The sequence below is a fragment of the Elaeis guineensis genome, chromosome 8, assembly GCF_000442705.2.
Source record: "Elaeis guineensis isolate ETL-2024a chromosome 8, EG11, whole genome shotgun sequence".
Taxonomy (NCBI): Eukaryota; Viridiplantae; Streptophyta; class Magnoliopsida; order Arecales; family Arecaceae; genus Elaeis; species Elaeis guineensis.
Genome location: NC_026000.2, coordinates 134,478,480 through 134,503,416, shown reverse-complemented (window position 1 = coordinate 134,503,416; position 24,937 = coordinate 134,478,480). Strand labels below are relative to the sequence as shown.

General features: G+C 39.0%; 2 protein-coding genes across 2 annotated transcripts; both read right to left on the bottom strand.

The window, feature by feature from the left end:
• Positions 1–2,250: 2,250 nt before the first annotated feature.
• Positions 2,251–11,877, bottom strand: LOC105049521 (uncharacterized). Its single transcript, XM_010929184.4, has 3 exons — positions 10,653–11,877; positions 3,483–4,169; positions 2,251–3,256 (listed from the first exon to the last, which is right to left on the bottom strand). Exons 1-3 carry the CDS (start codon positions 11,628–11,630, stop codon positions 2,666–2,668), a joined length of 2,256 nt encoding a protein of 751 aa, XP_010927486.2. The 5' UTR covers positions 11,631–11,877; the 3' UTR covers positions 2,251–2,665.
• Positions 11,878–15,171: 3,294 nt separating this feature from the next.
• On the bottom strand, positions 15,172–23,321 carry LOC105049522 (UDP-rhamnose/UDP-galactose transporter 1). The gene is made up of 5 exons (XM_010929185.4): positions 22,739–23,321; positions 21,952–22,136; positions 21,661–21,861; positions 15,990–16,151; positions 15,172–15,891 (listed from the first exon to the last, which is right to left on the bottom strand). The coding sequence occupies exons 1-5, from the start codon at positions 22,863–22,865 to the stop codon at positions 15,535–15,537; spliced, it is 1,032 nt and encodes a 343-aa protein (XP_010927487.1). The 5' UTR covers positions 22,866–23,321; the 3' UTR covers positions 15,172–15,534.
• Positions 23,322–24,937: the final 1,616 nt, after the last annotated feature.

The following is a 24,937-nucleotide window of genomic DNA, read 5'->3' as shown; positions in this document are numbered from 1 at the left end:
TACTGTTCAGAGACAGAATACAGAATTTATAAAAAAATTCATATATTCTGAAATATATATTTAAATTATAAATTTATAAAATTTCAAAAGAAAAAAGGTCAACATATTTTGAGAGGTACATTTTCTTGTTTTTCATTCAAAGAGACTATTTTTCTTCTCGTCTCAGCAGCCTATCGAGTTTTTGTTTACTAATGTATTCCAAATTTTTAGAGTGGTTTCCTAAAAAAACAAAGCATAATCAGGGAACAAAAACCTAAACAACAAATCAAGTACAAAATAAAATCTACTACTTACATGAACTTTTTAACACCAATAAAATACTAACATAGAGAATCCAAGAGTAATAGCTCCAAATGGATGCAAGCAAAGAAGAGAAAAAGCATCGCACAAATGCTTTTGTAATCTATGATTTATCAAAAGATATAAAAATGTATGCAAGAACTTTATATGCAAATCCCTTGCCAAAATTTTCACCAGTAGCTCAAAAGGAAAAATCAATCTCATATGAGCGAATTAACTTGATAATAATGAATATTTCCACATTAACCCTTCCATTTATACTGCTACCCGCTGCAAGTGTTTGCCTTTGATGAATTAGACTATCAACATGAAAATTGGCAAAGCAGGTTTGACATTTGAGTTTGTTTGTTGCTTGTACTTTTAAAGAGTGATCCCAAATAATCACATCTATTTAGGATCTTAAATCAAAAATTTTTGCAATACATTCGATTTTTTGATAATCACAAACGGTAAAACTTTTGCCACCCCAATGCAACAATGCAAGCAAATGGGGAGATGCTTTGAGGCATGTCATGGGTCACCCGTGCACAGTCGGGAAGGATTTCCGGAAGAATAGAGATAGAGAGAGACCCGGCCCCTACGATCCTACTTTCTCTCCTCATAGTCCGGATTTTGGTGGCAGGGGCATCCACGTAGAGATGAAAGTTTCACAGCCTCATCAACCTCCACCATTCTGCTGCTGCTCTTGAAGGTTGAGACACCACAAAAGGTATCAAGAATTAGGACACAGAGAGGTTGAGACACCACAAAAGCTATCAAGACTTGGGACACAGAGAGGCGCAGAGAGAGAGATGGGTGACTTACGAGGGGCCGAGAGGCGTCTACTGGTTGCTCAAGCAGGGGCTTGCACTCTTCCTTCATCCGAGACGCTGCTTGGAGGCCGGACCAGATCGACCACCGTTGTGCGTGCTTGAATGCAAACAGATGCTGTGTGTGCGTCTCTCTCTCAAGCTCTTGAATTGATTAAGATGGACATGCAAAATTAACGTTAGCCATAGCACCCAATTCCATCTGAACTGGAGTATTTCTGTCCGATGCTGAATGCATGCAGCTAAGGCAGCTGGAGAAGCAACGGCGACCGGAAAGCTGCACGAGGAACACCCAACAGAGTGAACCTTTTATCACCAAGTGCTGAGTGGTAATCTGACATCCTTCATCTTCCATTCCTTCTGCTTGTGATTCACAGCTGAGCATCGAATTGGATAAGGTCAGTGGAGCTTTGTGCGAGCGCTGCCATGAGAATTGTGGTGCGGAGAAGCAGCAGGACGATAGCCTCATCTCCTGGAACAAAATGAAGGTGGGCTAGATGATTTCTAGGTGCCAGATTCTTTGACACTGCTACTGCAGGACTCATATTGGCATTCCTCATGTGCTCTATAGGTGAAGGAGCCAAAAGAAGCCATTGATGCTGTGGAGAAGAGGAGTGCCATGAACTGGAATGAGAAGAGGAGGCTGGAGCACACCCGGCTTCACAGGAGGTGGTTTCCAGTTGGATGCTGAAAGATGCTTCCATCCTCCTCTCTACTTTTCTCAAGTTCCTGGATTTATGTCTACCTGCAACGATTGTTAGCGGAAGTTGCAGGGTCTAAAATTGCTACAGTTATATGTATAATTCTGTTCCTGTGCAAATGGTGCATGAGCCTTCTCTAGAGGAACTTGGTAACTATGGTCTTGAAATGTTTTCTGGATCCAGCCATGACAAATCAACTTACCTCCTCATGCTTCCATTTATTAATTTAAGCAAAAATATTCTGCATCACCTAAGGTTGTTGAACACGTGAAATCACAGTGATGAGAGAACAAAACCAATGCAGCTTCAACAATCAATATCTGAATGTACTGACAATACTGAACAGACTAATATTACATACCACATTGATGAGCAGTTAAATCCACATATAAAATCAATCAACAGATAGAACCAATCAGGATAAAATATGGTAAACTATATAACGGGAGCAAAATTGCAGAAAGCCAAAGAAATGTCACTATAAGATTTAATCTTGAACATCTTATCACAGTGCCGATATGTGCAGATCATTCGGTGAATTGCAATTTAAGTTTTGTAAAATCAAGGTTACAAATAGACTCAACTGTAACATTAAATGGGTGAAAAGGTGGGAAAAAATCAGGCTCAAATATAAGCAAAATAAGAGGAAAAATCTCAAGCCGCTTCAGATCTTGATTTACGAAATGAAAGGATTTGGCCATGCTAACAAAAAAAAAAAAAAATGCTGCCTAAAAAATGGTCGCAACTGGACATGATAGGATTCCATTATCTATTTGAAGAAAGCTCCATTCAACTGGCACGTTTCTTGAACACATCATGCTTCAGATTGGATCGCTATATTACCAGCTACAGTTGTCACCCACTGGCTACAGGTAGTTTTAAAGATGAAGCCATTTCAGTTAAATGCTGTCCTGCAAGATTGGCAATAGATGCTATGGAAACAAATTGATCCAATGTCTTCTCATTGTTGTCTGATTTGAGGTTATACGCTTCTTGAAGCTCCCTTGTTTTGCATTCTGCACTTTCAGCCTCCTTAAGTAATATGTCACCTTCTTCTTCATCACCCATTTCAAGAGCTGCTGCCCTCTCTGCCCGAGCAGCAGCGGCTACCAACTGAAGCCTCTTAAAACTCGTCATTGCTGCCTCTTTTTCCTTTTGTGAAATCAGCACTTCGCTCTCTTGTATTTGGTCAAGGATACACTTGATCTCCTTCTCCAATTTTTCCAGCTCTGAAACAGCCTTCTCCATCCTATTTTGTAAGTCTTCCTTTTCAATATTCAGTGTCTTCGCCTCAGCAGCTATTCGCCCTGCTTCCTTGAAATTTCTTGCAGCAGCAGCAACTTTCTTTTCAGCCTCCAGCTCAGGGCCTCTTTTGTCAATAAAGCCTATTCTCTGCTTAAACGAAACAATATCTTCCTCAATGCTTGCCCTTGATGATGATAGTTCCTACAGAATTAAAACCAGTAGTTATAGGAAGGTGTCAACGTCCATCCACAAAAACCAAAGGTTGTTTAAGTGCAATCATGTGTCTGTGTCGAAGGTGAACATTGCATTTGCAAGTAAGATATGATTTGACAACATAGGGAGCATATATATTTTGTGGGGATGAAATGATTTATCTTCCTCAGATAGTATTGAAATGTGGGGACCTCATGTTAAATTAGTAGTCCACCTGCAGAGTCGTTCTTGAACCAGAGATTTGTTGTTTGAGTATTTGGATGTCCTCCAAAATTTTCTCTTCTGTCTTGGCCAGCCTCGCTTTATCTTCCCTGGACTTCAAAAAGGAAGAAGCCAAACTCTTTCTCAACCCCACCAAGTCCAGACAAGTTTTTGCTTCACCAGCAGAAACACTAGCAAGTTCTATCAGTTTCAACCTCTTTTGTTCTGCTAGATACATAAATTCATCAATTTCCTTCTTTTTTACTAATAATGCCTCACTTTCTGACTCAACCTTCAAAAGGGTTGCCTGCAGGTTATCATGCTTTGAATCAATACTAGATTGTGTCTCATGAAACTCCGTTACCACATTAGAAATTCTACTCTCGACTTCTTGGATTTGAGAATTATTCTCAGCAATCTCTGCTTCCTTCAATCTCACCAATGTTAATAGTTCATCCAATTCCTTTGCCAGAATATCCCCTTTTCTCTTCAGCATTTCTTTTTCCTTCTTGTCATCTTCAACTAAACTATCTATTGCATGCTCCAATCCCAGACGTGCCTCCGATGTTAGACATGATTCAATTTCCACCTCTAGCTTCTTAATCTCCAATGATTCCATTAATGATTGCCATTCTTCTAATTTTTTGGAAGATGTGTCTTCTGCATTTTTAAGAACAAGAGCCGCAGAATCAGCAGCATCCTAGAGGAAAAGAAAAAAAAAAAGAAGAGTTACAAATTGCAGCAATTCAATGCCAAAAAATGAAGAATTTTAAAGATGAAATAAACGACCAAAAATGAAAAATAAGTAAAAACGTTAATGTAGCATGTTTTACGTATATGCCAATGACCATCCATCATTCTGCTATAATATCATAATACCATTCTTTCTGGTGGAAGAATCCAAGTTTACTGGTTATAAAGTGTTATTTGCGAGAAAACATGCTAATTATTTAGGCTTCTACCTATAGAAAAAGTTTCTAACTGCAAAACATTCCCATACTCGAGGAAAAATAAATATGGCTAAGATTTTTATATGATTTCAACTTGATAAACAAAGCAGCTTCAATTTTTATTTCTTTCATACCATATCACCCATATATCTTGATTTTACAAAATATTGAAAACAAACTAATTTACAAAGCACAACTATTTGGAGACGTTAAGATTTACAGAGATCAATGGTTCTACATTGCATATGGAAATGCATTTAGGCTCTCCAAAACTGACATTCAGTGGTCTATAATATCTCCTCTGCGCCTTCAAGAAATAGATAAAATATTAATGCTACAGCTACTTGAAACAGTATACAGCAAAATTCTATACAATGAACATCTAGGTCATTTTTATACTGTGCCTCTAAACACCATGGCAATAACACTCCCAGCTTATCTATAAGACTGAGAGTTTGAAGATCAAGCTAACCAGAAACAAATCTACATGAGAATCTAGCAACTGAAAGTGAGACCTCAATAAAACTTGAGGTAATTCTAAAGCCACCGCAGGGAGCTCCCATGCAATGAAGCAATAAAATGGTATTCTAAAATGGCCAGAAACATTCCAGCAAATCAATATAATGGTTGCATGGCCACATGTTAGCTCACGGCCTGTAGCAGCAATGAGATTCCACCTGAGTGCTGCACATGCATTAATCAAACAAATAGGTGGGATCACAGGATCACAGAAAACCCTAGCCTACAGGTGCACCAAGACTTCACTTAAGCACCATCTGTCACCTCATGAGAGAACATGGTTCCATGTGACACACCAATCCAACCAGGCTTCATACATGCACACTGAGGGCCAATTAGTACTGCATGTTCCCATTCCTTTAGCTCAAGGCCTCGGTGGGACATCTGCAATGAACCCTTGTGAATGTTTGAGAGGAAGAAAGGCTCCAATGAGATTTGACCATAAGTACATCCTTGTCCAGTTTGTCAAACTAGGATCATACATTTGAAATTAGTGGACCATCATATCAAGGCCATAACAATAACCTCCTAATTATGCATTCCACAACAACAACTTTTTTTTGGTAAGTTCTCTGCAACTTCTTTCAATGCGGTCACATCAGGGACCCTTGTTCAAGAGGTCATCCTTATTTCAAACAGCTGAGTGAATTCTAGAAACATGACTTAGAATGTCATCAACCTTCACCTAGGGAGACCAAACTGAACAGTAGATCTGCATGTTGAACTAGGATCATGCGTTCAAAAGTAATGGACCACCATGTTAAGGCCAAAATAACAACCTCCTAATTATGCCTTCTACACCTTTAAATAACTACATCAGGCACCCATGTTCAAGAGGTCACCCTTATTTCAAACAGCTGAATGAATTCCAGAAAGTAGACTTAGAATGCCTTCAACCTCCACCGAGTGATCACCAGATCAAACATAAGGTAGACAACCAGAAAGTCCATTCTGTGAACAAGAAATTAAATAAAAAGTACAAGAGGGAAAATGTTAAGAGGGTTTACAATGTCATAATTATTTATGATAATATATGCTCCTTCAGCAATTCTCATTCCAGTCAAATATATTCTAGTTTTTCAATACGCATAACCCCAGGATCCAGCACAAAAAATGTAAAACCTACATAAGAAAATCCCAACCTGCCCTGATGGTTGCAATCAGTTAACAGCATAACTAAGATGATGCAAATTAAGATCAGATCAGGGCCATCATAATTATATCTATTTATCAGTTAAGTCATTAGAAAAACTCTTATATGGATTGGATCCCCTCTAGCCCTCTCTTTTTTATATTTTATATAATTGCACGTGATCAACAGAAACCATTTTGCTAACAAAAAGCAGGATTGTCCTCACCTAGACATCATGTGGGAACTGTACATAATCCCCCTTATGAGAGCACCGCATATACTTCAAATTGGGCCAATGGACAAGTGGGAGGAGGGTGCGGTTCCACAACATGTAGAAAATGAAAGACTACATGCACATGTACAAGCAGACATGTATTAAAAAAATAAATAAAAGTTATATTCACATTTGAACTGATGAATTAATTACTAAAGCATGCAAAACATCTAATTTTTAAGGAAGAAGTAAGCACATGGTCTGATAAATATAAAAATAGTGTTGATATAGATGCTGGGTTTGGGGTTGGGGATCTCAACTAATTTGATGAAAGTTTGTAATAAACAAAGTTATAGCTACAACTTAACATGCACATCACACCTTTGACCTTTAATTGGACAATAGCCCAACTCCATTGGTCTAATCCATAGATTGAACATGATTTCATCAAAACAAAATCAAGTTTAGCATTTAAATTTATCTGACTATAACCTCCTATTGTTCTAGCATTCCTCTTTTGCTTGTTATTTATTTTTTATATGTACCATGATCAACTGGACCAAACATAATTGAATCGAATGGTTTCATATATTCATCATATCAAAGCAAGGTATTTAATCTAATGCGGGTGACTACAGGGTAATGTTGAGGTGGGGTGTGCAATCAACATGCTTATTTGCATCTATATTTCTTTCTAATCAAAAATGGAAACTAAAAAGTAATCAACCCAACTTCAAAAACATAAAAATAGATGATAAATCTATATTCACTTTCTACATGCAGTGAACACACTGGCCAACTAAGATTCAAATCATGCCAAAGTGCACAAGACCGTGTCAGACTGCAAGAAGTTGTGGCCACTGAGCTGAAGCACATCAAATAATGCATAAGCCATGTGTCTAATTGCTACAAACCATGATGACATGTTAAATCACACAGCCTTGAACTAAACCATGCCAAACTGCACCATGTTAACTAACTGTTGAATCAATAAGTGTGGTGATGCAATTGAGGCCAAGATTGTGTTGGATCCATGATTGTCTAGGCAGAAGCCAAACACAACCCTCTTCACAAAACGAGGAGGGGCGTCACCATGGAGTTTCAACCTACTTATATAAATATGTAATTAGAAAATTGCATCTTCAGTGGAAACTTTGCAATCTCCCTCTCTCATTTAATATAACTCTTATATGGCTAAACAAACCTAAGAAACAAAAAAACAAAAAGGAACAAAAGAGAGCAGATAAAATATGCAAAATCTATCAAACTTACAAGAAAGTTACAAGTGAAAGAATCTTAGCATTTAAAAGTACTGAATAGAAGATAGAGCATTTTAAGAAGATTTACTGCAAACCCAAGAGGACAAGTTCCAGTTGGAATTGTTGGTCGCTTTGGTATTACATTCAGAACCATACTTGTGGATTGAAACTCTAGGTACTTATCAGGTGCAAATTGAGTTGGGAACCCATGGAATCTTGAGTAACTTGCATCTTACCTCAAACTAATAAGATAATGGACCTTAACAATATTACCCAAAAAAAAAAATCCAACATTTTCTGATGAGTTGAACCCACTTGCCTTGTAAGGCCCAAGTTATGTCAAACTACAACGAACCATCCTACTATGTTGAGCAAAGCTATGATGACACACATTAGATCGTACAGCCTTGGACTAAATTGCACGAACCCATGCCACCTGAATCGAGCCAGTGTTTAGCATGTGCTAGCAGCACAAGTTGTGTTTACAGTTAATAAACCATATCAAACTCTTGAATACCCTGTGCAGGGTTTCAAAAGGATAGGGCTGTGGTATATTGAAATGAAAGAGATGCAGGATGCCTGGCCCACCCCATGCATGAAAAGACATAGGTTGGGGCCTGCCATGGGCATAATAATGATGTCGACTAGCACCATGAGAAGAGATATTAACTAAGGACTACACGCCTCAAAAAAAAAAAAAAAAAAAAAAAGAAAAAAGAAAAGAAGAGAGAGAGAGAAAGAGAGAGAAAGATTGAAATTGTGATATGCAGAGGCTGAAGTGGGAATTGGAATGTTGGAGGCAAGATGAGAGATGTTGGATTTGGAATGTGCCTGTGGCAGAAGGGCAAGGGGAGAAAGCTAGAGCGGAAAGAGGAAGGTGAGTGAATTAGGGAGAGTGTCAAGGAAACCATCCAGATTACAGAAAGAAAGGCTTGTATAATTCTTTTAACGTACTCTATTAATTGGAAGGATGAAAAAACCAAATGAATGAACAGGAAGTTAAGGAAGCAGAGACGGGGAGAAGGAAATAGTAGATGCAGATCAAGGAGAGAGGCTACCATGACACTTTGATGGCATTAAAGGGAGAGAAGATTTTGCTTTTGCTATGAAAAACAAGAGAATTTTCTCTCTTTCCTCTGAGCTTTTTCCCACCTCCTGGTTGAGTATTAGATAGAAATGTGGTCATCACTAATGCTGATATGAGGGAACTCATTTTCTCCCACCTCAAAATGTAATAGGTTGATCAAGAGAATCTCTAAGCATTAAAAGGCTCAAAGTCATTATGTGCAGATCTTTCAATCTTCATCTTTGGACATGGGCTCACTAGGCCCACCTGACTTGCAGCATGGCTTGCTATGTAGAATGAGCACATTTTGCCCCTTAATGCATGAAGAATACATTAAGTAGTTTCTCATTTTACTAGCTCTAGTAAGAAGAATAAGAATACAAAAGTAGAAAGTTCCATCTCCTTTCCTCCACAATGAAGATAATCATCTTTAGATTCATTACCATTTTCATAAATTAAAAAAAGACTTTTCACTCATGCAAACACCAACGTTTACGAATATCTAGCAATCAAATATAATTCATGAACATGTATAGCTTCAATCTTCACTGACAAATCACGACTTAAAAAGATAAATGTATTGCATGACAAGGGATCATGCTTTCATATACACTAGTCATGCATGTGCCCTATAATTAAACTAAGGTGGTCCAAAAGCATAAGCAACTGCTTACACAAAGGACACCAAATGTGAATGGCCAAGGTCACTTTTATGACTCAATCATGGCATTTCTGAAGGGATAAGACCTGCTTCTTTCATACATGGGATATTTTTTGTATTTGAGATGTACCAAAAACAATCGGTCTGAATCAATAATTACAATAGGCTTTATTTTAATGGTTCAGTACAAACAAGTCAAATAATATGGTTTTTTCGAACCTGGTTCAGGAGTAATCTCTTTATGCACAATCAATGGATCTCTTGGTTGGTTACAAGATCTATTTGTGTACTTGTCTACTCTTCAGTCTAAAAATGAACTTAACGAAGTCAGATTGGGCTCAGGTAGCCAGACTTGAATAATAGGCAATATTGGTGATGAAGTGAATTTGTAGGCAAGTGAAGATGATACTGGGGTTAAAAAAACAAAGGAAAAATACATGGGCTCAGTATCTTGAAGCAATGGTAGCAAGGTCCAACAAGATCATGAGACCACATGCTAAAGTGATGATAATCTAGAGATCCACTAGAACAATTATGTTAACAATGGAGGCATGGAGAGAGAAAGCCACCAGCTGAATGTATTGGATCAACAGTATTGCAAGGAGCTTTGGTATTTATGAGTTCTTCCTTTAGTCAAACCACACTCAAAGAATCCTATGTCATCTAAGGGAAGTTCAGAGTTTGTTTTGTTTTGAATATGAACGTTGTGTTACTGATATTCTGGTGTTGGAAGAAATCTGATCCAACGATATTCATGATGTGTTTACGGGTGGATACCCTTCTAGATGCGTGCATTACATGATTTTGAGAACTTCCAAGCTAATTAGCTGCATGTCAAGGACATCACCGTCCCCTTCTGATCATGGAAAGACTCTTTTGCAATTGTAGACTTGCATAGAATTCCAGAACTATGGTGACGAATTTATCAACCTCACTAGGCCAATGGATACCATTGCAAGCACCACACCCAAGTGAGTATGTCACCAAACGGATTCACATGGATTGTATAATAAATGCTAAAACTAATATAAGCATACAAGAATGTATCTATAGACATAGGGCAGAAGACAATTTATTGTAATGTAAATTTATCTAATGTAGTAGTGCTACTATGCTAATCATGTCCACCAAGCTGAACAGATCTCTTTTTGCATATTCATAAGTTGATTGAGTAATTATTTAATGTCACTGATTAACTCAAGATTTCAAAATACATGCCTATCACAAGCCAAAGTGATCAAAGCTTTCAAGAGATACAAACCATATAATTGTTTACCAGCTAAGCTTAAGCTAAGTTGGGCCAACAGTACAAACAATAGATTTTGCAATACGTAAAGAAAATTGACATGACAAGAAGAGAAAAGCTTCTCGATACACCATACCTTAGCAAATTGCTCCAGCAGAACCGCACCTTCCTCCTCCGCCACTATCTGTGATTCCAGCATCTCCTGCATCTTTGACTCCACAGAATCACACTCCATCTCCACTTCCCTCAATCTGATCAGCAGCTCATCCTTCTCCTTCTCGACGGCCACAAGGCTCTCGCTGACCCTCTCCGCCCGCTCAAAATCCTCAGCCTCACAGGCCTCCTCGAGCTCCTTCTCCAGCTCCCTATACCTCTCTGACGCAAAATTCACACTCTCAGCTGCTTTCCTCCGCCTCCTCACCAGCTCCTTCCTCTCCGCTGCGACTGAAGCCAACTTTTGCCTAAGCAAATCCAGCTTTTTGGATATCCGCGCTCTCACCAGCTCCAATTTCTCCTCAATTGACCCAAAGGCGTCATCTTTCGTCGATGCCCAGTCTGCCGAAGGAACAATTTCTTCTTCGACCGACCGAAGATCCTTGTCCTGATCCTTGTCTTCTTCAAGAATCGAATCAGAGCTCTTGTCATCTGATTCTCCTCTGGACTGATCCGGCAACTCCGGAATTGCGTGATGCTGACACGAATCGATTTCAAGGGGAGACGGCGGGGACAATTCGGCCGGCGATGGGGTGGCGGCGATCACGGCGGGCTCCCCGGCGGAGAAGGGCAGGGGCCCGGGGAGGGGAGAGGGGGGGTCGTCGGGAGCGGCGGCGGCGTCGCGGGCGTAGCCTATCCGGACGGCGCGCTTCTTCTTGCGGGAGATCTGGCGGGAGGGGGGAGGGTGAAGGGGATGGGAATCAGCCGGGGCGGGGGCGGTGGGAGGGGGATCGGGGGAGAGGGGTTGGGGGGTTTGGAGGGTGAGATCGGAGAAGAGGTCTTCGTCGAGTGGTTGGGAGTGGGAGGGAGGAGGAGGAGGAGGAGGCGACACTGCCTGCGGCGGGGGCGAGGGGGAAGGTTCCGGCGGCGGGGACAGATCAGAGGGGCTGAAGAGGACCATGCCCTCGAAGAGGGAGACGTTGGAGTCGTCGCCTCCGCCGAATCCGACGCCATCTGTGCGAACGACGATAATGAAACTGATCAGAGAATTCTACACACGGACAGACAGCGACGGAGAGAGACGATGACGGTGAGATCGAAGAAGAGGGAGCTTAAGATGTGTCTGGGTTGCATTAGGAGCGTGAATTTTTCAGTTAACATATAATTTAGATAATAAGTTGGAGTTAAAAAAAAAAATTTGCGGGAGCATTTTTTTTATTATTTATTTTGGGAGGTGGGGTGGCGGAACAAAATATCACGTAGAGGAGTACGAAAAGAAAAATGATAGAATTCCAGAGATTATAGAACTTGAGTGATTGACCACGAAGGATGCCACGCAATCAAGTCACTTGTTTGCTTTTCGATAGATATGCTTAAATTTAAAGCCTCCAGGATGCACCAATTTCCTTGATATCCACGAAGAGGGGGTGAGCACACACCTTGAGCAGTTATAATTCTCGATCCAATTCATTATAGTCTTAGAATCTATTTTTCTGGCCCCCAAAATGGAAGTGGCATGGACAAGCCTTTCCTATGCTCCTCGAAGCTCAACCAAAAGAACAAAGATGTTGAACATATGTGAATCACTGTGGCATTCAAAGCAGAGCTCAGTCCTCTAATGACATAACCTGCACCCCCACTAGTTCGACTGATCACCATACTGTCGTTAAAAGTTTTTCTTGAGAAAACAAGGAGGTGGGAGCTCCCAAGTGCTTTGACTCACTTTAGATGGGGTTGAATTAGCAAGATAGGATACCTAGCTTTCTCTTGTTATCAAAGATCCCTCGTGTTTAGATGCTAATGAATTTATTTGAATGTGAGGCTTCATTTATGAGAATCATTAGTGAACTAAGCTTGATGTTATTGGAGATGTGCCTATTCCTAGCTCCCCAATTGTGATAAGCTATGTAGCACTTCCGAGTAGCATAGAGAGGCAGACCTCTACTAGAAAAGATCTGGGGATCCACTGGTAGTGGGAGATATCTCAAGAATAGCAGCCATGCGCTGCACTTGAGCAACTTTAGGAAACCCAAGGAGGATGTGGCATGTGGTGTATACAAGCTCTAGACAGCAATCATACAATGGTGAAACCTAAACTACTCTACCACGTAGAACACTTCGATGGGGAAGACGGTGCCATGCTACTTTCCGAAGAAACAAAGCCACTCTCGGATGAATCCTACCTCTCTACACTCAAGCCATGTTTCTGCACAAGAAGGAGCCATCCCAGTACAGTTGATAATCTCCAGCCCCGACTCTTGATGCTACTGAACCGCTTTATCCCAACCTATCAATAACCCACGGATTGCAAGAAATAAAATTCTTTGTGCTAAGTCCTCAAAGACCTGTCTAATAAAAGCTTCATCCCATCCCCTGGTTTCATTATTAATAAGGTCTTTAACCTTCATATTCTTCGCCATCAAGCAATCCACCAAAGTGGGAGAGAGATTGAGAGGAGTTTGAAAGATTCACAGGTCACTGAGAATGTTGAGGATCTTTCATTGCCTATGGATCTTTGAAGGACTGCGTTGGGCAAGGAGTACGAAAGATCCACCTTCATTGCATATTCTCCACCATCAAGAAAAAACCCATTGGATCAAAAATTTTGGCCATGGATCCGACTCGATTCAACCTCATCTTCTATTGGATTGGATCTGGATTCAATATTAAAACTTGATCAAAGAATTGAATTGGATTGGAGTTATCGATGATACAGTCCGATCCGACTTATTTGCACCCCTATCCAAATGATAAAAAAATAAGAAGAAAAGGACACCTCACATTATCGGAGGCATATTCCATATCCAGCTTTGTTGCCATAGTGTCATAAGAGGGGACTCTCACAAGATCATCCATCAATTTCTAAGCTAGAAGAATATTATCAAAATTATTTCTGCCCCTAATAAAAACTAACTAGGACTAAATAAGGAGCCCAACACAAACGGCATCCTGTAGGCCAAGACCTTTGTCACAATTTTATATAATGTGGTGCAAAGATTTTCCTCCAGCATTGCTATTAAGGCTGCTTCAATTTCCCCATCTGATTTTGGTTTCAGGAGCTACTCATTCTTTTGATCTAACATCACCTGGCCAGGAGAGTGTCTAACTCCAATGCAAGATCACTGTTATCCGTTCACCGAGCCCTGAAGAATTGCCAAATCTCCTGCCTGACAGTGGGATGGTTTCCCCCATCCCATCTCTCTTTACATTCCCTCTCTCTGAGGTGATATATACAGAGATAAGTAGCTGCAATAAAGTTTTCTTCTGAGGATTGGAGGTTCAATTGCTTCAAATTCTAGCACACTCTTGTAGTGATTGGGGTTCCATCCTCAGTCCTCAGGAGTTGTTTCGGTTCACCATCATCCTCCATAGGCCTCCACTATCTTACACTTGTGATAATCCTTCCAAAAGTATGCATTGTTTGAGTTAATTCCATGCATGCAAGTGGGCAGCAAGATAAGCAAGGATCTGAAGACAGATTGTTCATGAAATTGGAAATATCAGATGACAACTTACACTCGTGAGGTTTAATTCCTATGGTAGAGATTCTGATCAGGAGCTTCTAATGATTTAAATGGGCACAAGCAAGGCACGTTATTGAATGAGTCAACAGATTTATTTTTTTTGGTAAATAACAGACTATCATGTATTGACACATGAGATGTCTTTCACTTGGCCCAGAAGACATAATTTGTCTCTAAACCTGCAGACTAAACAAAGAGATCAAGAAAACAAGCAAGGCATCATACTTTCTTTGTTCCATGAATAAGGCTGGAATCAAGCATCAATCTTCTACACCTTTTCCTGCCCAATAGGATTCAAAAAAAAAAAAAAAAAAACAGAAAAAAAAAAGAGGATTAAGAGAACAAATAACTATTTTGCACCAATCCTATTTATTCATGAATTGCTGGAGGGTAGAGTAGCATTATTTCTTATTAACGAATAAAAATACCCTTGGCCCCGGAGCCATTCTAGCCAAGAGATTAAAAAGCTCTCGCCAAAAGAAACAGAAATCACTATATTTTTCATCCATAACAATTCAAACTTCCAAGATGAATGGTTGAATTGCACTTTTAGATGTTCACAAACCCAATCCAGCCTTTTTGATTATATTACTAACCACCCATCAATGAATTACAGTGCACCGACTACATTCTGATGATTAGACCACCTGATGATGACACATTTTTATCTTACTAAAATCATATGACACTCAAAAAAGCCTTCTTATAAGTTCTATAAACTTGATGCTGTGAAATGTGAAAGTACTCACCAATTGACAATAGCACCTGGAAACACTTTGATAGTCATAACGCAATATTCTAGACAGGTGCTTGATTCAGGGTGGCCAGGGGCCACACATATGAGGATAAAATATTCATAACATAGAGTACTCCTGAAACAAGTTCGAGCTACCCTTGGAGGCAGCTATGCACTTCAAGATAATAGTTCACCATTTTGAAACGAAAAACTTATGGTAAAAGTCATCACTTATCTCAACATCAAGAACAAACCAATTTAATTTCATAAAAAGGCTTTGCTAAATGTCAATGTATGTAGATAAAGATTACAGGGTTTGTGCAGGAAACTCTATCCTCCGTTGGAAACCATGCATGAACAAACAAATGAAATGCTGTGTCATGCAGCCTAGGATACTATAGTAGTGAAAAGATAACCTTTACATCTCCACCTCCTGATGTTGGCAACTACCCCAAAGAATCTGAACAATAGAAGAAGAAATGAGGCTGAACTTTCATGGGTCGAGTCACCCCATCTGTTGCAGCTATCATTGTAACATAGCAGATATTCAAGGCTCAACCAGACATAGCACAATATTGTATGCTTCATCAAACCACAAGCTACAGTTAGGCCTTTGTTTCCCCAAGCTCTACATCTTTTACAGGTGCATTTTCCACTCCATCTTTCAGAAGGCGGATTTCATCTTCAGTTAAGCTAGTTTTGGTAAGAGCAATCTTAGCACTCGCTTGTTTCTCCAACTCCACAGCCCAGCTGTAGACAACCATCCCTACAATGGCTATCACCATTCCCATTATGTTTTTCAGTGTCAGCTGTGAATCAAACAGTAGCCAACCAAGCATAAGGACGCAGACAGTTTTCATATGGCCCAGAACCTGGAATGAGGTTGCTGAGAAACGACCAATGCAAAGATACTGGCTCATGTTGCAGAATACGGCAAGAGCACATGAAAGAAGTATGAAGAACTGCATGATTTAGTTCAAGTGTTATCTTGTATTTCCTTATGACTGAAAAATAATAATATTAATAACAATAATAAAGCGAGATATATATTGAAACTTACAATTACACCAGAAGAAAAGTTGTACATTATTAAGGATTTGCCATTCAGGTAGTAATCTATGAAAGGTCCAAGAAACAGAAGAGAAAGGGCTTGTATTGGGGCCGTCTTACTCAGCAGTTCAAAAGAACCAATTGAATACTTCTTCTGCAAGGAACCAATTGACTGCATAGAAAGATCAGACAGACACAAATATGAGCTGAAAGGAATCAGAAAAGCCATAGTGCTAGCTGATAGAAAAGAATAATTCTTCTTAGTATTTATTATGTCATTTTAGAAAATTACACTTGACTACCATCAACCAAAAGTGTGCACAGAGGTGAATTTCATGCCAAAAGGATTCAGGCAAATATATAAGGATAACTAAAAGGGACCATAGGTCATTATGGAACAAGTATAATTGCCTATCTTTACAGGAGCAAAAATTTAATGATAAAAGAAACTGTAAGTTCCTTGAACGATAACACATTATTAACCTATAAGACAAGGATGGATATGCAAAATGGGAACTCCAAATAAATTTGGACAGTAAAGACTCTAAAATACAAAACAAACAAGGTATATTTGTTTCAAGAAATGCCCGCCATTTCTTGGCATAAAGTAGATTCAACATCAGGTTTACTCATTGCTCTTGAAATAAAAGCAATTTTAGTCTCACCGTTATGATCATAACAATAACTATCAAACCCTACACCCTTTGCAGTGTTCAAAATTATGAATCTCCACTCATTCCAGTCAGAGCAATGTGCCACATCCTCCATCAATGCAGGAGCATTGTCTTGGTCACCTTTCTTGCGAGATCCTTTCACTCATCTGGCTAGTAGTTGCCTTCCTCAGCCATTTTACATACTATCAGACAACCCCTAAGCAAATGAAGAAAATCCAACATATGACCATTCTGCTTCCTTAAAAAGAAAAACTCAACAAACAAAATCAAATCCACCTGCTTAGACTCAGCCGCAGCCATAAATTGTAGATTATTTACCTTGAGAAGAATGCATGATTGAAGATGTGAAACACAATAAGAGATAACATGAAGGATACCACTCCATCCCTTGTTAAACATGGTTCTGATCTTCATCAGAAGAAGAATGATGGTGGCACCAAACTACCACAAATGGCAATATCAAAATTAAAATAACACGAACCCCACCTCATATCATGAAAAGTGAATGCCCCAGGTCTTTGCTGCATCAAAAGTCAACCTGTGTGTTGGAGAGGGGAATGACACATGTATCCCTATTAGATTCAATTCATTCCTTGTTTTTAGTGATATATTTATGATCCCTTCTGAATGACCTCAATGGAATTATTCAGTCATCATCCAAAAAACATATTTGATAAACTTTTTTTTCTCAAAATAAAAAAAGAGATGAAAACACAGGGAACATGCTCAGGCATCCTTCAATTTACTTGCATGCCTGCCGCTCTCTGGTAAAATAAGCACCTGAACGTTCTTGTTTTAGATTAGCTATGGACAAGTTTTTATTAGCCAATGTTCAAAATCACACAACATTTACAGCTTCATTACTTCTACTGAAATCTTCCAAAGTGATGGCTATTAAAATCATCCAAAAAGTTATGCTGATGTTATGATTACAGAATGCTCTAAAAGTGCATTTTTACAACATCCATCCTCTCTAAAATATTGAAAACACCCTCATCTATTTACAAATCTAACATTCCTGTGGCAGTAATGAGGTTTCATGTTGAGGTATCTCCCGAACATCAGTTTACACTAAAACCTTGTCTACGTGTGTATTACCAGAAATTGCTAAATTATATAAGACAGTTAATCTAAATCTGTATCCCCTGTAGTGCCGATGATGTTGAAATAGAAGGGAGCAATCTGCAAAAAAAAAAAAAAATAGACCATAGGAAAAGCCTGAAAGAGGATAGCTACATTTATGTATAGTCACTAACGGCCTAATGCACAAGAATATAAAATCCATGAAGATATTTCTCAACCATATACTTTGATAGACTAAAAATTTTTTATTTAAAATGATGAAAATGGTCTCTAGTAGATCGCTTTTTCTTTTTTTTTTTTGTATTAAATGAACATTACCTTTTTGACTGAACATGCATTCTTATAATTAAGAAATACAAAAAAGTGAAAAAAGCCACTATAAATAAACATATTCCATAAAAAACTAAAGATCGACTATTAGCAAGCTTTAGTAAGACTCATACTTTGCTTGTCACTCATTTTAAGCAGACTAATAACATGTATTCCATGATCTCATCTCAATGACATGAGCAATGAGGTCTATTGTGTGCTGCAGAGCAGAGTCATTTAAGGGCACTTTTTTTTTTTTGAGTAATAAGAAAATATGAAATATAGATCTAATCAAAAAAGTTTGGATCCAAGTTTGTCTCCTCCTATATATTAGACAAGCTTCAGCTCTCTACCCCACCCTCCATTTACCAACAGCATTTGATTACAGCAGGTCTCACCATGAAGGATTGGCAGAGCTCCCTTCTGCCCTCACATGCCGTCCACTGAATGACTATGCAAATATATTTACTCATACAGTTCTCTATCCAAACAAGAAGTGCTTATGATGCCCAGTTCTTTGTGAAAGCAAGTCAACAAAAGAGATTGAACAACCCATTCAACCCCAAAATAATTAATGAAATCACTGCACTTTGACCTTCATTATTTAGGTATAAGGCAAGATGAAGGTACTCATGTAAACTGTGATTATAATATGCAAAAAAGCAATGTGGTTTTGCACCCCATTTTGTACATCTCCAAAAGTTTGCACTTGAAGCAGCTACAAAATTTTCAATACAATGTGGCTACAACATATTTCAAGATAACAAGCTTTGGGATAGAAGATTTTTTCTACAACTTGTGGTCGAACATTAAACCGTATCCATCATATTCTTACCAACTTCACACTATTTCTTTCAAAATCTTCAAGCACCTTTCATCGCAAAATCTTCATACTAATAGCCTTATTTCAACTGGTAGGAATACCATAAAAATGCAAGAAATCAAATTCAAAAATTAGCATATAACTTGTTATCGAGGAAAAATAACTGTGCTGTATGTAAGGATTGCATTAGCAAAAACATTCCCGAATCTACAAACCCAAAGATATTATGTTCTCCTACATGGGCCGTAAACTGAGGTAGCTGTCATTGAACAGCTTAGCTTCAGTTCGTTTAAGCTTGAATTATATAGAAGCCTCCAAGACTTCAAGTCCTTACCATTCCCTTAAATGGATTGTTCATGAACAGCTAAAACCCATCTCATACTTAATGACCACAGCTTGTGCATGGCCTAGTCCAAACTCAGCTTGATTGCAACTGTATCTCTTGCCAAGAACAAGAAGTTTTGAAGAGATGAAGATGAAGGGATGTATACAATCGCCAACTCAATAATAATGGTTCAGCAACACACAAATGTCATGACAGTTTCGATGAACTTGTCGAACATGAAGCTTCTATTGACCCACCAAACACACACGCCACATATTCTTACCCAAGAATGCAAATATTTGGTTAAGTAATTTGACCTTTACTCAGAGAACAAGATAAAGCCTTCTAGCAAACTATCACTTATTAATGTATGTAATGATCACTACCCAAGGAGTCAGAAGAAATCATTACATTCCAAGTGTTAACTTCTACTTAAAACAAAGATGGGAGGCACATCCAACGAAAAACATCTAGAAGAGACAACAATAAACTTCCACTGCTCGCCTTCCATCAAACAATAAATCTTGCCATGGATTTACTACATAATCCAAACAAGTAAAGAATCTTCTGATCTTATTTTGAATTCTTAACAAACTAGTAATCCAAGGCAACCAGATAGAATGGTGAGCCAATCACTCCAATCCTCTCGAAGTATAGGGACCCACATGACACAACCTACTAAGATGCAACACTAGCAACTTTATTCCTAGTAAATTAGCTCAAATTTGGTAAGCTCCATAACAATGCATTCTGAACCATTGGTCATGTAAAAAATCATAGTTTCAAAAGTTGATTTATTTTGTACCTAAAAAAAAGGTTGATTTGGTTTTCATATTCTCACTTTAAAACAAGAAACACCACTAGATCAAGACAGGTATCAAAAAACTCCTTCATTAGTACATTTGTTCATGATAATATCATTCAAAAAAGATGTTATGACTTCCTAGAATACAAAAACACTTTCCTGACAACAAAGCTTATCTCTCTTAGATTTGGCAGCCACACAACTAGCCTCCTTTGATCTACAACCCTGAGACCAAGCCAAGTGTTGACCACTTTATTGCCATTCTAGGACCAATCTATGGTAACCACTTTAATTTTGTGCATTCCAATCCTCAATTATCTTACAAGAAAAAAAACCATACAAAAGAGATCAATGCCTCCCACTGCATTTCCCCCTATTTAAGTAGAGATATCAACAACCCCAACAGATCGATCTCTTCTCAAAGTTCACTATTGATATCAATTAACATGCTTGCTCTGCAGGTGCCACTGTGGCATGCCCAATTGTATTAAGGGGTGTGGCTTCTTGTATTAACATGCTTGCTCTGCATGTGCCACTGTGGCATGCCCAATTGTATTAAGGGGTGTGGCTTCTTGTATTAAGGGGTATGACTTCTCTATAAACCACTTCTCACCAATATCATTACGTTAAAAGAAAATCTTTATTTCTTAAAGAAATTGCAGAAACTTGGCCGAGTAGATACTTAGTTAACCAAACTACATCAAAATTATAAGAACCCAAGTCCTTCAAAATTTACACCAATAAAAGCATAGTCCATATTATCATGAGAATCTCAAAGTTGAGTTTGCATGCTACTCCCTCATTATGCAACCAACATAGCAAAATGAAGCCATTCATGAGAGACTAGGTATTTGTCAAAGATAGTTTCCCCTTCTGCCAAAACAAATGGATTGTGCACGTGTCAAAATTGATTCTCACTTCTATATCAGGGCATATTGGAAAAGAATAGTCCTGTTTGCTGGACTTCTATTAAAAGAACCTTCCAGCACCTCCAGGCTTTCCCCCTTTAGACCCTACTAATCCACAAAAAGGAAAGTCCACACTCAAGATTTTTGAAATGCACAGCCTTCCAGCATCTCCAGGATCTCCAACTTATAGACCTCTACTAATCCACCAAAAGGGAAAATCTACACAATCTTTGTAACCTTTCATATCCGCCCCAACCTCCTTTTTGAATAAATGATTTCAATCACTTACAAAATATCATAAGGACAAGTAAGTTAGATCCTAATACAATGAGAAGCAACATCCATTAAAGCAACTAACATCATCTAGATACCAACAGCCTGGAGATGTAAGTTAGACCCTCGACAGCTATGGCAAATTCAATTCACATGGGATGGAAAGAAAATGCACATTTCCATTTAGAAGACCCTATTCCAAACAAGTAATTACTTATAATCATAATACCAGAATTACTAGATCATCGAAGGAAACAAAAAGAGTAACCGTTAGGCGAACAAATTGAGTGATGTGGCAATTAGAAGCACCTGTTTTGCAAGAATCAAACATGTTTGTTCCTTTTAATCCATCTGATTTCTAGACATCTAAGCAAGTATTTTCAGATACTGATAAATAATTAGCAGGTATCAAACAAGAGAACTTGGAATGCCCAAAATTGTAGATCACACATTTTGTTAGAAGCAACAAGAAATTACTCACAATTTGTTGCAAGGATGTTGACAATACTGCAATGCAAGCACACAAAAACCCCTTGGCATTAACTTTTACGTCTGTCACTGTGCAGACACCAACACCAACAACAACCACCACCACCGCCATCTTCACTTCTTTAGAATAGTGTTTGCTATGAAGGATCCACTCCATCACACAGACGACCGGAATCATGCTCAACTTTGAGATCTACAGCACAAGCAGCGAAATATCGCTCATTCTCAATGCCTTGATACATGTAATTTTATCAGAATGCAGAAGATGACACTCTATAGGCACCTGATAAAAGCCGACAGAGTTGAGCATGAGACTTAAGTTCATCCCAGTGATGGATGTGTTGGCAACAATAGAAAACCAGAGAAGCTCCCACAGTGGAACATGCTTTGAGGAAGAAAATCCAGTCGCATTTGACACGAACCCCACGAATGCAGTTACCGCGAAGTGAAACCCAGTCAGCGTGGTGGCTAAAGATCACAAACCCAATAGCAAACATTAACAAAAGGCAAGAAGACAAGAAGATAAATTAGGTTATACAGAATATATAGCAAGGGCATGTAGGACCTCAATGGCAAATCGGATTAGCTACTAACAACAAAAATTAAAAAAAATGCAGAGATGGATTTGTTTTAGAATAAACAATGGTTCAAAACAAAACATTAGGTGACCATAGAACAATATTAAACGCAGACCAGCACCAATGACGCATTGTAGCAAAACACAGTAAGAAAAAAAATATAAATCTGGCCCTGCAAAGCTCTGAGCGAGCACAACCATGCTTAGATAGAATGGGATAAAAGAAATTCAGAAGACACAGCATCAGATCGGACAATCTATCATAGTTTGGGGCAAAGACAAATGGATCGGCGAGTATCTAGCGGAAGAAAGCGAATCCCCACAAGACGATGCTCACACGACATCGATCGCAATAGATCGACAGATGTATGGATCGATCTCGTGAGAAAAATGATCACGGAATGGAAAGAAAAGAGCGCAAGGACAGATCCGACGCGATTACGATGCCATTGCGTGCGAATGTGGGGTGGTGGTGGGGATGACGGTTACCGACCGAAGGAGAAGGCGTAGCCGGCGGGGGACATGAGCTGCTTGTTGGCCATGATGATGCCCACGGAGCTGACGACGTTCATGGCCCACGCCCCGGCGTCCGACACCGCCGACTTCTTCCCCTCCTCCATCTCTGCTCTCTTCTCTCTTTCTTCCCTCTTTTACCAAGAAGCCACGAGGAAGAAGATGGGGTGAGAGCCCTAAAGAAGAAGTCGGTCGGTGACGACGGGCAAGCAACAGATGTCTGCAAAAGGGAAGGGATGAGAGGGCGGTTACACAAATTAAGCCGCTTAACAAATATATAATAACTCCTCCTCCTTTGTCTCTTTCTATTGCTTTAGCTCCTTTTATCCTTTCATTCCTCGCTCTCCCCTCGGATATTCTCCCCCTCCCCTCCTCTCCTCCCCCCACTTTTCCCTCCTCTTTAAGAAAGGGATTTAAAGCCTGGGAATAAGAGAGGGGATAGGAGGGAATAGGTGGGGAAGAGGTAGGTGGAGGGATGGCAAAGGAGGGTAAAGGAGATAAAGTGGTACTGGCTTTCAGCCCTTTCCTCTCGAGAGCAAGGGGACAAGCGAGGAGACGCGAGAGACCAAGGGGATAAAGAGAGGTTAGCGAGATTAAATAGCCGCCGGAAATGCCAAGGAGTTTGAAAAATATTGTTAAGAGTTGAAACGTTCGGGTTGTATCTTTTGCGCGAAGGAACGATTTCCCTCTTTCGCGACGTCAACCGTTGGATTGCGCAATGTTCGGCTTCGACAGCGCCGCTGGCGGATTGGAATGCTTTTGAAATCCGTCCAAGTAGCGATCCAACGGTTGATAGCGTCAAAAAAAGATCAGTCGTTTTTAACAGGAAGATACAACCCGAAGCCGCACTTGGCTTCAATTTTTTTATTTGTTTTTTCAATTCTGGCAGCGAGTCGTATTATCTCACGTAGACCTATGGTAAGAAGGACATGGATTTGATGTACAGGTGCAAACAGCAAACATGCAGATTTGTTCATCATGACCGTCCATAAGACTGATCAAAGGTGACTGATGGACTGAGAAAACGGGCACATATAGAATATAATTTGGTGGGCATAGCGAACGGGCCAGGGGTAGGCGGACTCTCCGATATTTTGATTTTTTTTAAAAATATTCGTTATGATTTATGTTTTAATGAAACTTTAACTAATCCAGAGACGGAGAACAAGGAAAGTCATAGATTTGAAATCAAACATGCTTTAAAAATACCAAACTTTGGACGCATGTTTACATTAAGCAGTCTTTGCTATCTACCATATATTTTATTTTACGTGCAATGAAGGAGTAAACGATAATGTCGTCACCGGCAGGCTTCGGAGAAATTTTGACGAGCTTCTCTAATGTCACCATCAAAACCATCATGTCCATCCATAGTGCCATCATGTGTAGGGAATTAGGAATTATTTTTCCACATAAGTGACATACAAGGGCAAATTAGATGGCTTAATGGAACTTGGAACTTGCATGAAAATTCCATGCATGCACCAAGAAAATAACCTTCTTTATAGTGTTCATTTTTGACCGGTCTAAATTCAAAGAGTTTAGCTGGTCTAATTGTGGAGAATCCTTCCTTGATAGATACAATCCAAATTAATGTTAATTGGTAAAATAACCGACGGTTGTCTACTAATTTTACAAAGATGAAGAAGTAAAACTTTGTTGTGACTAATGAAAGGGTTATGATTATCATCAACACGTGAATAACTGAAAGCTCCATAGTCAATTTATTGTAAATTATATTTTTTTGGCCCACTGTAGTATGCGAAGTTTCTCGTAATGTCGTACACTTACATTATATTTTAAATCCCGATAAGATAAAAGTGTGCTGGCTTTTCATCTCATTTTTTGAGAAAATAGGTTGGGACCTGATTGGGACATACTCAAAATCCATCTATGTGAAAAGAAGAAGAAAGAGGAAAAAAAAGGAAAAAAAAAAGAGAGAAGAAAAAAAAAGGGAAAAGAAGAAGAAAAGAAAAATAAGATAAAAGAGAAAAAGAAAAAATGGAGAAGAACATAAAGAAAAGAAATGAAGAGAAAAAAAAAAAACTAAAAAAGAAAGAAGGAAGAAAATGAATGATAATAGGGTGGGACACTAACACTAGAGTGTCCATTTTATTAAAAATTCAGAAAAACTCGGTCTCACATGATTTTAAAACTTGCATTATTTAGCAAACTATAG

Bases quoted from the DNA above. Each gene is read 5' to 3' on its own strand.
- LOC105049521 (XM_010929184.4), bottom strand. From the start codon at position 11,630: ATGGTCCTCTTCAGCCCCTCTGATCTGTCCCCGCCGCCGGAACCTTCC. The intron at 4,170-10,652 runs GTATGGTGTATC...CTTTTCCTCTAG, and splicing joins TGCTGGAGCAATTTGCTAAG to GATGCTGCTGATTCTGCGGC. The intron at 3,257-3,482 runs GTGGACTACTAA...TTAATTCTGTAG, and splicing joins GTTCAAGAACGACTCTGCAG to GAACTATCATCATCAAGGGC.
- LOC105049522 (XM_010929185.4), bottom strand. From the start codon at position 22,865: ATGGAGGAGGGGAAGAAGTCGGCGGTGTCGGACGCCGGGGCGTGGGCC. The intron at 22,137-22,738 runs GTCGGTAACCGT...TGTGATCTTTAG, and splicing joins CGGCTACGCCTTCTCCTTCG to CCACCACGCTGACTGGGTTT. The intron at 15,892-15,989 runs GTAAGTTTCAAT...TAAATCATGCAG, and splicing joins ACTTTTCTTCTGGTGTAATT to TTCTTCATACTTCTTTCATG.